Genomic DNA, 13,308 nt, shown 5'->3' with positions numbered 1-13,308 from the left:
AAAGAAATAAGCAGTAGAAAATACTGACTCTTGTCAAGGTAAAATCCATCCGGGCAGCTGGAAATACAACTATTGGATTCTTCATTTAGATAGTAAGTAGATTTACAGCTCAGGCATTGGTCACTGTGGCTCCCAATACAGGTTTCACAATTGGGTGAGCATTTTTTACAGCGTTTCTTGTCTGCATTGTAGTGTCCAGGTGGGCAGTTTGGAACACAGATCCTGCATGGTGCAGTGAAAAAAAGGGAGTCATCACTGATGTAAACTCTGTAGCAGAGGTTCCAAAACTGTGAAGCATCCACCCCCACTCCCTCCCAAGGAGTGCAGATGAACCTTTGGGGGATTGGGATGATGGGTGGGGGGAGTCAGGCCAGCCGCCACAGGGGGCTGGTAGAGAGTACCACCCAGCCACGACTTCCAACTCTGTTCCAGTCCTGCCTGCAGACGTATCTCCAGCTCCCGACCCTACCTTGCCCTGCTCCTGATCCAGAGCCCTCCCCAGCCTTGGCCCCTTTAGCCATGTCCCCACACAGGCTCCGGCAGAGGCAGGAAGTGCTGGAGACAGGTATGGAGGGGCATGATCCTCAAAAGTCTGGAGACCACTGTCCTATAGGTCCATAATATAAAACAGCCACCTTGTTCAGCATCACTACTTCTCTTCAATTGACAAAAAGCAATCCTCACAAACATTGCAACTTCTCACTTTTCCCCCCTGCAACATCTGCTGGGTCAACTGGCAATTCCGTCATCAAACAATCACACAGTTTCATTTCTAACCATCTACATCTCCTCTGAGCTTGCCCAAGCTCAGTGACTGATGCTATGTGCTAGCTATGCTGGGTCTCTCATTTTGTTTCCATGTTCATTTTGTTAAAAAAGCCAGATGACTGACTAATAATCAAGAAATGGTGTTTCCAGGCTGTACATTACATTCAAATTAATAGGACTTTCCTATATCTCCTATGCGAATTTGTAAAATAAACTGAAGGTAAGAGAATTTTTACATATCCTGTAGAAAAGAAAAAAGCAAGATGATATTAAGAGAACAGTAGAGGAAAATATATGTAAAGATTTTTTTTTTCTTTCTTACCGTGTGTTGTTTTTAGATTTGTAGTAATAGTGTAGACAGTCAGTACAGTGGTCTGGTCCTGGCCCATCACATCCTACTTTACTGCATTCTGCATTGCATGGGCCTTTAAAAAATCCAGAAATCAAAAGGGGAGGGGAAGAAGTGACACATTTGCATTTGCTACTCAGTGATCCTGACAAAATATTACTGTAATGCTGAGTATAATTACCCTAGTTCCCCATATAGACTCAGTGACTAGCTTCAGTGATTTTTCTTAAACAACAGCAAGTTAGTATGACATCTAATTCAGATTTATCAGGGTCTATTTGTGGAGTCAAACCAATGCTTTCATAATAAACAAATCATTTGAATTTTTTGTCACTGATGCCCAAAGGTCCACGAGCCTCTTAACAGAAACTTACTATCAACAACATTTATCAAATTAGCTCAATTTGCCCAAACAATTCTAAGATTATGAACAAACGGCATTTGGCAGGCAACCATGAACATATTGCTAATAATTAAAAAAGAACATGGGATCTAATTATTCACAATATTATTCACAATATTTTTAATATGAACTTGCACTCTGAAGTAGGAAAATTGATAATTAAGATTCTCCATTTAACCTTAATTCTGACCTCTTCTTCCTGCTAGCCACTTCTTATTGGATAGTAACTAAATGCTTGAGACAACAGCTATATCTTGTGGTACAGTTTCTTCATAACTCCAGGAGAGGATGTGAGTACATGATGTCTATGTAATGGGGTGGTACCTCGCAACTTGGAAGAGTTGAGAAAAGTAGATATATTGATGAATAATGGGATCTTCCAATGGATGCGTAGGTTAGAGGGCATTTTGGCTGTGTGGCTTATGGTGGAATTTTGAAGGTTAATTTTGGAATTGCAAGCAAAATAATGGACTAGATTATAGCGTATTTTCTCTCTAAATCAACAACTGAAGCATTTCTCTTTAAGTCATTTGCCCATATATAGTGTTTGTTTAGTTAGTCTGTATTTATAATGAATCCCATCAAAAGTGTTTAGCAAATTAAACATTATGGCTGTGTCTACACTGGCATGAATTTCCGGAAATGCTTAAAACAGAATAGTTTTCGTTATAAGTATTTCCGGAAAAAGAGCGTCTACATTGGCAGGCTGCTTTTCCGGAAAAGCTCTTTTTCCGGAAAAACATCTGTGGCCAATGTAGACGCGCTTTTCTGGAAAAGAGCCCCGATCGTCATTTTCGCGATCGGGGCTTTTTTCCGGAAAAGACTACTGGGCTGTCTACACTGGCCCTTTTTCGGAACAGTGTTCCGGAATAAGGACTTATGCCCGAGCGGGAGCAGCATAGCTTTTCCGGAATAGCGGCTGATTTTGTACAGTAGAGCGTCGTTGCTTTTCCGGAAATTCAAGGGCCAGTGTAGACAGCTCGCAGCTTATTCCGGAAAAGCGGCTGATTTTCCGGAATAAGTGGCCCAGTGTAGACACAGCCTATCAGTATGGAAAGCTGCTCAGTAACCATCATATGCCAATGCCATCTCTATGCCTTATTGATTCCTGAAGCCAGAATAGAAAAAACAAAGAGAAAAAGTAAAATCCCAGTCTGTCCAGATGATATTCAATCACCTTTCAAAATAAAAAGAAATTCAAGAGTGAGTGGAGGATGGAAAAGTTCTCAGTATAATGCTGTCATCTTGGGACTGGAACTCTACCTTTCGATAAGGAGATATTGATCACAGAATCATCCAGTCAAATATTACCCAGCTACTAGTCTTCATAAGTTCCTTTTTCACACACAGTGGATCTAAGTGCTTTCAGAACGTGTTAGACTAGAGAATTGCTGGACTAGAGAATGCCATACCCAACAGCCCCACTGACATGATGCTCTCTGGCTTGGACCCTAGGGCTGTGTCCAGACTCAGGGGTTTTTTCGGGAAAAGTAGCCTTTTCCCGAAAAAACTTCCCCTGCGTCCAGACTCAAGCCGCGTTCTTTCGAAATTATTTCGAAAGAACGCGGCTTTTCTTTCGATGGCGGTAAACCTCTTTTTACGAGGAAGAACGCCTTCTTTCGAAAGTTCCTCTTTCGAAAGAAGGCGTTCTTCAATGTAAATAGGGCTTCCTTGAAAGAGAGCATCCAGACTCGCTGGGTGCTCTCTTTCGAAAAAGCAGATTGCTCTTTCGAAAGATCCGCCTGCAGTCTAGACGCGATCTTTCGAAAGAGGCTCTTTCGAAAGATGCTTTCGAAAGAGCCTCTTTCAAAAGAAGCCTGCAGTCTAGACATAGCCTATCTGACTGATGCCAGAAAGACTAGTGCAATAAAAGATTCAGTGAAGACAATGAGCAATTGCTCATAGAGCTCAAGTAAAGGAGATTGTCTTTCCTGATCCAATTTAGGTAATACCACCCCAAACAGCTGTTCATATGAATTGCTCGGGAATTCTTTGCCATGTATGTTCACCATGGTAATACTATATGTACTTGCTATGCTTAAAAAAACAGAGATTAATAAGACTGGGGCTTTTCATCTTAGAAAAAAGAATAGACTAAGGCCAGGTCTACACTACAGGAGAAAGTTGAACTAAGATACACAATTCCAGCTACGTGAATAGCATAGTTGGAGTTGATGCACCTTAGCTCAACTTACCATGCCATCTTCAAGGCAGGACCTGCAAAATCAAACCCTGGGAGATCAATCTCTGGTTTACAAACAATTAAATAGAAACAAAATAAATAAATACAAATAAATAAAAATGTAAAGTCCCTGCTTTCAAGATCTTAGCCTCTACTTACAGAAAGTGAGACAGAAGGATACAGAATATACGGAAGTGGTGAACCTCAAACAAGAGGGCTAAGTACAATGGTGGCATGCAAGGTGGGTCTGGAAATACAATGGTATCATACTTGCAGTGTCCCTAAATTAGCCCTTATTGTACATAAGGTTTAGTACGTGTATGAGTCCTTGAGATATAGACACCAACTCACCTGCATAGTCATCTGCTCCATAGTCTTCTGTTGGGTCTTCAATGGGACTGGAGCGCACTCGTTCCACTTTGGGGAAATCATTTCTTGGTGAGTAGGGCTGGATAGATGTCCCATAAAGAACTAAGGACCATTCTTTCAACTTGCCTAGCAGTTAAACATTTAAAGCATAATATTAGAAATGGCTTACATTCTTTCTTTCTCTCATGTGGCTTTTGATGTGGATCGTGTGTCTTTAGCTTTATGTCCTTGTGTGGGACATAGTGAGACAGAGCTAATGCAGTTTGAGTTTCCGTACAAATCCAAACCAGCTCACCTTTCTAAATCAGTGTATCATAGTACAGCTCTCCCACTAAACCATCCTCTTCCAGTTCTAACAACAGCATACTTAACTACTTCACACTTGCCTCAATTAAAAACATAAACAGTTTGCACAGAAGGGTGAATTCCTGATCTTGAAATCAATGGGAAAACTCATATGGACTTCAGTAGGGCAGACTTTCATTCCTGAATTCATGTTCCTGAAAGACACTAACTAACCAACTTTAAAAAAAAATTCGTAATCTGTCCATTCATTGGGTGCATAATCAATAGGATTCCAGTTTAACAAACAGGTTGATTGTTTTATAATATCTAGTGAGTAACTCCTGCTGGCTTTAATGGAGGTCTAATGCATGGTGACAGAAGAATAAACTCTTCTAACATCAACATCTCTCTAGTAAAACTTCCATGTTTATCCTCTGAAAACAATGCCACTGGTAAAAACCCACACTAAAATCTTAAAACATGAAAAAATTAGGCCACACGACAGCCTTGGTTATATTTTGTCACATTCAAAAACCAGAACACAGTTTGGCTGAAGACAGCATAATTGTCAGTTTCTCATCAAGAAAGTCTTAGGACTGAAACAGATTAGCAGTCGACAATTTTTGAGAGTCCTGCAGCTACTTTTCTTGGTAGGCTATTCCTTGGTCTAATTGCTCTTCCTGCAGAACAATTTTTTCAGAAGTTTAAACCAAATTAACTTTTTATTTAAAGAGATCATTCATTGTACTACCTGTGTGGTAAAATTCAGATAGGTTTAACTCCTCCTTTATATTATTTGCTCTCAACAATTTGTTTTAGGTTTTAATATTCTCCTTTGCCTATATATATTAAACTATGGAAGTTAAGTTCCATTAAATTTTATTATATTCATTAACTTTTATTAGTTATCTTTCCATATTCTCCCAATTTTGTTACTGTCTTTTAGTGAGGTTCCCTAGTTATATACCATATTACCTCTCTAATTTTACATTCAACAGCTCAAATTTAATCATCAAGAAGCCAGGGTCTTCCTAAGGTGTTGACTAGCTGACTAGAGGTGATCACCCATTTTCTTTTCAATTGTTATATTTTCAGGCTAAAGACTGGTGTGAAATAGTTCCTGTTTTCAGTACTGCTTACTCTTTGATTTTCAGCCTGATTTGATAGAAAACGTACCCTTTATCTGATGTTGTTTTGTCCTCTGTTCATAGATTATCATGTTGAAAAAGGCCGTGGTCCCATAGTCTAACCTACTGTATCTCACAGGAATTCCTTGATTCTTGCATTGAGCCCAATAATTTGTAGTTAAGGTACAGCATATCTTTTAGAAAGACGTCCAACCTTGATTTAAAGACTTCAAGTGATGGAGAACTTACCACATCTCTTATTATGGTTAATTACCTTCATAGTGGAAAAAAATGTGCACCTTATTTTCAGTATGAATTTTCAATCTTTACCTCCCAATCATTTGCCTTTGTCTCATAGATTAAAGAGCCCTGTAATATCAGGCATCAGCTCCCTGTACAAAATCATGCTGCAGCTGTCCCTCACCCTTCTTTGGATCAAAAACCTTAATCTCTGTTTACACACCCCAGGTCTCATTGCCCCTTTTAGCCACAGCATGGCTCCAAGTGATTATCCCTAGATCCTTGTCAGAGCTATTGCTTTCTACTTCCCCATCCTATTATTATGGCCTACATTCTTTGTTTTTAGATATATGATGTATTTGGCTGCAATAAACTGGATGCCATCAATGAATGTGTTTTTCTGCTGCAGCATGAGGCACAGGTCAATTGCTGGTTTGATCTAAAGTACATGGTGGATTCTCTGTAACTTAATTCTTGTAAATCAAGATTTGAGGACTTCAGTAACTCAACCAGAGGCTATGGGCTTGGTACAGATTCTGTGGCCTACCATCTTGCAGAAGATCAGACTAGATCTTGGGTTCCCAAACTGGGGGGCATGAAGAAATTCCAGGGAGGGCACGAGGCAACCCAGCCTTCTCCCCCCACCCATCAAGTTTGGCTGCCCTGTTCAGTTCCTTTTTTCCATTTTTTTTTTGCTCAACAATTTTTGTTGCTAATTTGGGGGTAGGGGGAACGACATGATGCCAAAAAGTTTGGGAACCACTGGACTAGATGATCATGATGGTCCGTTCTTGCCTGTAAGCCTGAATCCTGTTGAAGCTACCACACTTGGACTTTACATGCCTTCAGAGGTCTACAAGAGCACATCTATCAACAGGATCTGGATCATGAATGTGTCTCTTAAGAAGTGGAGGCGAGAGTATCACAGGCATTACTATAGGAGTAGTTTCGTATTAAAGAATTGTTCATTTAATAAAGAGTGAGAAAAATCCATGGAACTTGTCAGCATATAAGTGAAGTCTACCTCAAGGCAGGTTTAATTTGCACAATGAAAACACACACACATACATGCACATTTATAACTAGAGAAAACACCAACTTGTTTTGTCAGGAGTCTCCTGGAATAGGGCTCAATCTCCTGGAGGCTACTGGGGAGATTTTTGGTTGCTAAAAGTCTGGCAGCACAGTGAGGTTAAGGCAGGCTCCCTGTCAGCTCTGGCCCTGTGCTACTTCCAGAAATGGACGGTACATTCCTGCAGCTCCTGGGTGGGGGGGTAGAATGGGAGAGGTGGTCTACACTCACTGCCACCCCTCTCCCTCAGAGGCTGCAGGGACATGACAACCTTTTCCAGGAACAGCATGAGACCCGGGCAGGGAGCATGCCTTAGCTTCGTTGTGCTGCTGCCCAGGAGGTGCCCAAGATAAATGTTGTCAGGTCTGCACCCCTCACTCCCTCCTGCAGCCTAAGGACTTACTGCAGCCCAGAACCCCTTCCCAGAAGTTGCACCCTCTCCAGTTCTACAATCTCCAGCATCGGCCCTGAGCCCTCTCCAGCATTCAGACTCCCTCCCAGAGCCCGTATCCTCTCCTGCACTCTGACCCTGTCCCAGGCTTTGCCTAGAGCACACGCCAAACCTTTTGTCCCCAGACTAGAGCCCGCATGACCTCCTGCATCCCAACCCCCTATCCCAGACAGATGAAAGTGAATGGGGGTGGGAAAGAACAAGAAATGGAGGGAGAGGGGATGGAGTAAGCTGTGTGGGGCTGTGGAGAAGGAACGGGACAGGGGCAGGGCCTTAGGACAGAGGTGGGGCCAGCAAGGGTCTTTGGGTTTGTGTGATTAGAAAGTTGGCAACCCTATTTATAACAAATAATATAAACCCTATTAAATCCTACACATTTGAGCTAAAACATTTTTTTGGCCGATTCCATCATTTAGTCTGGCTAGTCTAGGTCCTTTCCCTGCTTATATTTAGTACAGAACATTGATCCCCAGTTGTCTATGTAGGAGAAACATTATATCAGAGTATTCACAGACAACATATGTCGGCACTTTGCCCCCATACATTCTGCTGAATTAAATGCAGAAATAACATGCTTTTTTAATGGGCTGGATGCTGCTTTTCTTTACGGTTAACAGATGTGACAATACCGTGCCCAATGCTAGCATCTGATGACATCAGAAACATTACATGGGTTGGCCATTTGTTCACATTTTGAGACAGGAAAACTCGTTATTAATTATCAAACTTTTTGAGAGCTAAACAAATACTTGCAGACATGCATAACTACAAAGCACATATGGTGGTGATAGCAGTGTGATCAATTGCAGACTGTGCTGATAAACTAGGTAACCATCCTAAACTGAACTCATGCACCTTGGCTTACCTCACAGTCTTCCCATTGATGTATCACTGCCAGGCCAAATTCACACATTCCCAATGTCTGAGTTTTTCCACAAATAACATATGCCAGGCATTGACAAATCTTTTCTGAATGGGAGTACTATTGGACAGTGTCCATTATGAGGCAAGAACTACTCTGGAAGCTGGGAGTAGATGATGCTAAGGAGGACAAAAAGAACCAGGGCCTGAATTCTCCGCTGTCCTAGATCCTGTGTTGTCACTGAGGGTATGTCTACACTACATGGCCACTTCATTTACATCAAAATGGCTGCTGTGCTGTGCCGATCAGCTGTTTGTCGGCTCAGCGCGGTAGTCTGGGCGCTCGGCGGTCGACATCAAAAGCCTTTGTCAACTGCCCCGTTATGCCTCGTGGGATGAGGTTTACCAGGGCGGTCGACAAAGGCTTTTGATGTTGACCGCCGAGCATCCAGACTACCGCGCTGAGCTGACAAACAGCTGATCGGCACAGCGCGGCAGCCATTTTGATGTAAATGAAGCGGCAATTATTTAAATTGCTGCTTCATTTTGCTATGTCTGCAAAGCTCATCTACATGGCTACGTCGATGGAGCCATGTAGGGTAGACATACCCTTATGTGTGTGTGAAGGCAGAGTGAGTGTCTAACACTCACATACTGATCTAGTGGAGTTTTACACCCATCTTGCAGAGGTATAACTGGCTACACAAACTTCCAGGCTGTGAAGAATCACTTCTCCAGGTCCAGATTCTCAGCTGTGTTCTATATCCACTGGGTACACCTGAAGACAGGGAGGTGGTTTCCGATTGATTTGATTCCTGACAGTTTACAGCAGCCTCAGGACTTCTTTAAACTATGCCTGCTAGCTATGGCCCATTAACCATATATGGGCTGGTATACCTGCTGTGGAAGTCTACAACTAAAATGGCTATGATAGCTCTGTGTCAGCCACTAGAGAACTCCTCAGCTCCACTTCCTCTGTTTTCTTTGGACTACTGGACTTACCCTCACCAGCTGAGAATCCTTATTGCTTGACTGAACTCAGTCAAGCTCTGGCCATGAATACCTCCTGAAGAGCTAGCTGGAGATGATTAACCACTAATTCTGCTGCAGTTCATACGGTATAAAGTATTGAAATCAACAGAACTACTCATTCAGGCTGGAGTTTGCAGAAACAGGTCCTTAAAGAGTATTTGGAATAATGTAAGTCCTGAATAAAATTTGGTGGGACTCAGTCCTCTCTGTGGCTTGTCCCTTTTACAGTGCTCCGGAAGCATAAGGGGGCTGTGAACGGACTCTGGAGAAAAGCCCCCATACAAGGAGCTCATGGAGAATGGCCAGAGTGGCTCTCTGCCAGCCTTGCTCAGGATCCAGCATAGGGAACATGACACTGCGGAGGGAGGGAGGTGTTTGGAATACACTGCTCTCTGCTGTACGTGGCTGGGAGATGGCTTATGATGTGCTGTTGCAAGTTGCTCTAATCAATTCCTTGGAGCCAGGCAAGCCTCTGGCTACTGCAAGAATAAACGTGGTAACATTAAAATATTGATTAGGTTGCCTATCATTGACTTCATGGGCTTCCTTTTTAGTAAACTGATTAAATAATAGTTGTTGCTGTGCAATCTTGAACAATGCAAGCAGTGATACTTGAAGAGTATAACCGAGCCTGGCTTAATGCATGATGTTCAGAACACTTATCTTGGAGCGTCAAGAAAGCTGCAGAGATTTCCATCTGACCATACTCCCTGCCAAACAGGGCATCATTCCACTGAAAAAGGATAGAGATAAGGGGCCTAATCAACTCTCAGTTAAATTAATGTGCCTTGCATGTTCAAAAGCTACACAGGGGTAGCTGTGTTAGTCTGTAACTGATTTTTTTTTTAAAAAAAAACAAATAGTCTTGCAGCATTTTAGAGACTAACCAAAGAGGTGGATGGTATCATGAGCTTTTGTGGGCACAACCCACTTCTTCAGATGAATGGAGTTGAGGGGCCCAGTTAAGGTAATCCTGATCAGATTTTTACAGTATTCATTCTGAATTTTGAACATTTTTAAAATGTCACAGGCTAGTCATCACTCTGATAGTCCACTTTATTGCATTGCATTTACCGAACTGATTCTCAGTGTTTTCAATCATGCAGTAAGGATTAATTTAGCTTTACTATTCAATAATTTTCAATACGTTATTTGTGAACATTTTTAGTCTACATTTCTTGCTGATGTAATTTTTCTTCTTTAATACCTTTATTGAAATAAATCTTGACAGAAACTAAATGCCCTCAGACAGTTGATTTGAGGGCATCTAATTAATTTTGATGTGAGATCCCAAAGGAAGCACTCTAAGCTATATTCATCAATGGTGCTGATATTTTATGTTTGTAGTATATCCTTTTGTAAATGAGACTTAGGACTGACTATTTTTTTCAGAAGACTTAAGAGAGTTGGGTACTTATCTCACATTGCAAGTCAATAGAAGATGGCACCTAACTCTCTTGGGCCCTTCTGAAAATTCTAGACTAAATCTCCATTTCTTTGCTCTAACTGTATTGATATTTTGGATGTTTGCATAACTAGTGTCAGATCAGACCACATAGTAGTACCTATGTGCGAAACAGGAATTAAAAGCAGGAAATCTTCTGAGGCTATACACAGGGCCATTCTTATTATTTACAGGGCCCAGAATTATTTAACTGATGCCCCTACGCCCAATGGCAGATGGGGGAGGGGGCAGAATGAAGTGGGGTTTTTTTAGAGATGTGATTTTATAATCTTCAGCAACACACCACTGAAATATTTTTAAAGCAAATTTTAAACTAAGATCTGTAGACTAACACAGTAAACTCAGACAGTATATACCTGTTAGAATGGCTCTTTCATAGGTTCAATGTTCTGCTAATACGTCTAGCAGGCTTTCACTTTTAGGTTAACTAGATCATCTCTGGAGGAAGTGAAGCCACAGGGATAGAAAGAGGCAGGTAGATGGACCCTAAGACCCAGCAATGCCCCAAATTTTGGGATGCCCTATGCAGCTGTGTATTCTGTGTATGGTTAAGGATGGCTTTGGTTAAACACATTTCTATCCAAGAATAGGATTCAAAAGTGGGAGAATAAAAGGTCTGGGACATTTTGTCAGGTGCATGACAGCACAAAGCAAGCTCAAAGCAGGTATAGCTCACCTGTAGGGAGGCTCACACCAGTACTCTATTGATGGAGAACTCACAAAGGCCACTTCCCTCCTTGTATTGATTAGAGCAAGTGTGTGGACAGAAATCGCCCACAGCTTTATCAGACAAAATGAGGGGAGTGGCCTTCATTAGCCTGAGGCAAAGGTGGCTCAGGATCTGGGGAGCTCAAACTCAGACAGTCTTTATCACTTTCCACATGCAATTGTGTTATCTGCTTTAAAAATGCAGGCATACAACTGCAGGTACCACTCTTGGGCTTCTCTTTCTGAAAATTTGTTTCTAAATCCCTTTGGCTATGTCTACACTGCAGGCTTCTTGTGCAAGAATGGCTGTTCTTGCGCAAAAACTTGAAGGGAGTCTACACTGCATGTACGTTCTTGCGCAAGTAAATTTACAGTAAAGCGTCAGAACAGAGGGCTTCTTGCACAAGAGCTTTTCCTCTCCCAACAAGGAATAAGCCCTCTTGCACAAGAGCTCTTGCACAAGAAGGCAGTGTGGATGGGCAACAGAGGTTTCTTGTGCAAGAAATCCCAATGGCTAAAATGGCCATGAGAGCTTTCTTGTGCAAGAGAGCGTCCACACTGCCATGGACGCTCTTGTGCAAAAACACATCCCTTGGGCAAAAGCACATGGCAGTGTGGACGTGCTCTTGTGCAAGACCTTTTGCTCAAGAACTCCTATGCAAAACAATTCTTGCGCAAGAAGCCTGCAGTGTAGACATAGCCTTTGTGTTTTCAAGCACTGACTCTTACTCCGGTCATCTGAAGAAGTGGGCTTTGCCCATGAAAGCTCATGGTACTATCTACATATTTGGTTAGTCTTTAAAGTGCCACCAGACTATTTGTTGTTTTTTTAAAGTTTTTCTTGGTAACTTATTAGAGATACTAAAAATAGTTTGTTTCTGCTACCAAAATGCACAAGCCTGATGCGGTCTAGATGTTGAGTGCAACTTATACCTTGAGATGGCAAGTTTTCACTTGGTGGTGATAAAGGAAGTAGTAGTTTTCTCTTTTCAATATTTTCTACACAAACCAGAAGTAGGTTCATAATAAGAATGAGCTATGGGTCTCAGAAGATAAATAATAATAGTGTAGAAGTGAAGCACAACATCAAATTCTGCTTCCAATTCTTTGCAATCCCACTGAAATCTGTGGGTCTGCTCAAGTATAAATGAGTACAGAGTTTAGCCCAAATACTGCATGCAACTGAACATAATCTTCTGAATCAAAGAGCCTAGCTAAGAATAAATTCATACCTGGAGTCTTGAAGTTTCTCAAATGAGATGGTGTATCTTGAATCTCTAACTTCCAGTCACCTGCTGCTTTTTCACCCCAGCAATGAGTAGTCATGAACTCCCAGTTTTTAAAACCTTCTGTGGAATGATCAAATAACCTAGGAAAAGCAATCATGTATTATATATACACTGAAGAACAAGAAAACAAGCCTTTGCCTTCATCAGTGATCCTCAATCCTCATGTGTGCCCTCTCATAAATGAAGACTATTTAAACTAATTAGCGTATCTAATCTAAGCATTTACACTGCACTTATGATAGTTTTGCAGCATTTATTTCAAACTTATCTAATGAGACCATTTTCTAATGAGACCAAGTCAATGCAGGGGAGGGAAAGACTCTTCTATATGCTGTTGTTTCATATAATGCAAGAGAGAATAAAAATGTATTCATTGCAAATTAAAACTGCCAGTGCAGTTTAATAAAATCAACACCGTAAAAAAAGTACACAGAACACAATCACATTTCCTTTGTTCTGAAAGCATGAGTCAGATAAAAATATCATCATCATTTTTAAGTGAAGAGATTTCTTTTTTCCCCCTAGTTTTGGGTTGAAATACTGAACTCAGGGTTAAGAAAATAAGGAATACTAGATGAGTAATACAACATGAGTACTGTAGTTGGGAGCAGAATAGATTCTGTGTGCATGATGCTTGTGAACAAAGCAAAGGTAACTGAGAGTTTATTGTATCAAACTTCAAATGATTTAAATATTGCTATATCCAA

The 13,308-nt window shown here is 41.3% G+C and overlaps 1 protein-coding gene across 4 annotated transcripts in view; it reads right to left on the bottom strand.

Annotated features, from left to right (window-relative positions):
- PCSK5 (proprotein convertase subtilisin/kexin type 5) overlaps positions 1-13,308 on the bottom strand; it is a 327,119-nt gene that overhangs the window by 92,751 nt on the left and 221,060 nt on the right. For all 4 annotated transcript variants that reach the window (XM_025178860.2, XM_075931728.1, XM_075931729.1 and 1 more), the window contains 4 exons: positions 12,545-12,681; positions 4,054-4,197; positions 1,091-1,193; positions 29-222 (listed from right to left, as the gene is read on the bottom strand). In XM_025178860.2, coding sequence (XP_025034645.2) covers positions 29-222; positions 1,091-1,193; positions 4,054-4,197; positions 12,545-12,681 — 578 coding nt within the window. The remainder of the gene's footprint in view (positions 1-28; positions 223-1,090; positions 1,194-4,053; positions 4,198-12,544; positions 12,682-13,308) is intronic.

This window comes from Pelodiscus sinensis, chromosome 6 (genome assembly GCF_049634645.1).
Source record: "Pelodiscus sinensis isolate JC-2024 chromosome 6, ASM4963464v1, whole genome shotgun sequence".
NCBI lineage: Eukaryota > Metazoa > Chordata > Testudines > Trionychidae > Pelodiscus > Pelodiscus sinensis.
Note: the sequence above shows the minus strand (reverse complement) of the source record. Positions and strands in the feature narration are given on the sequence as shown.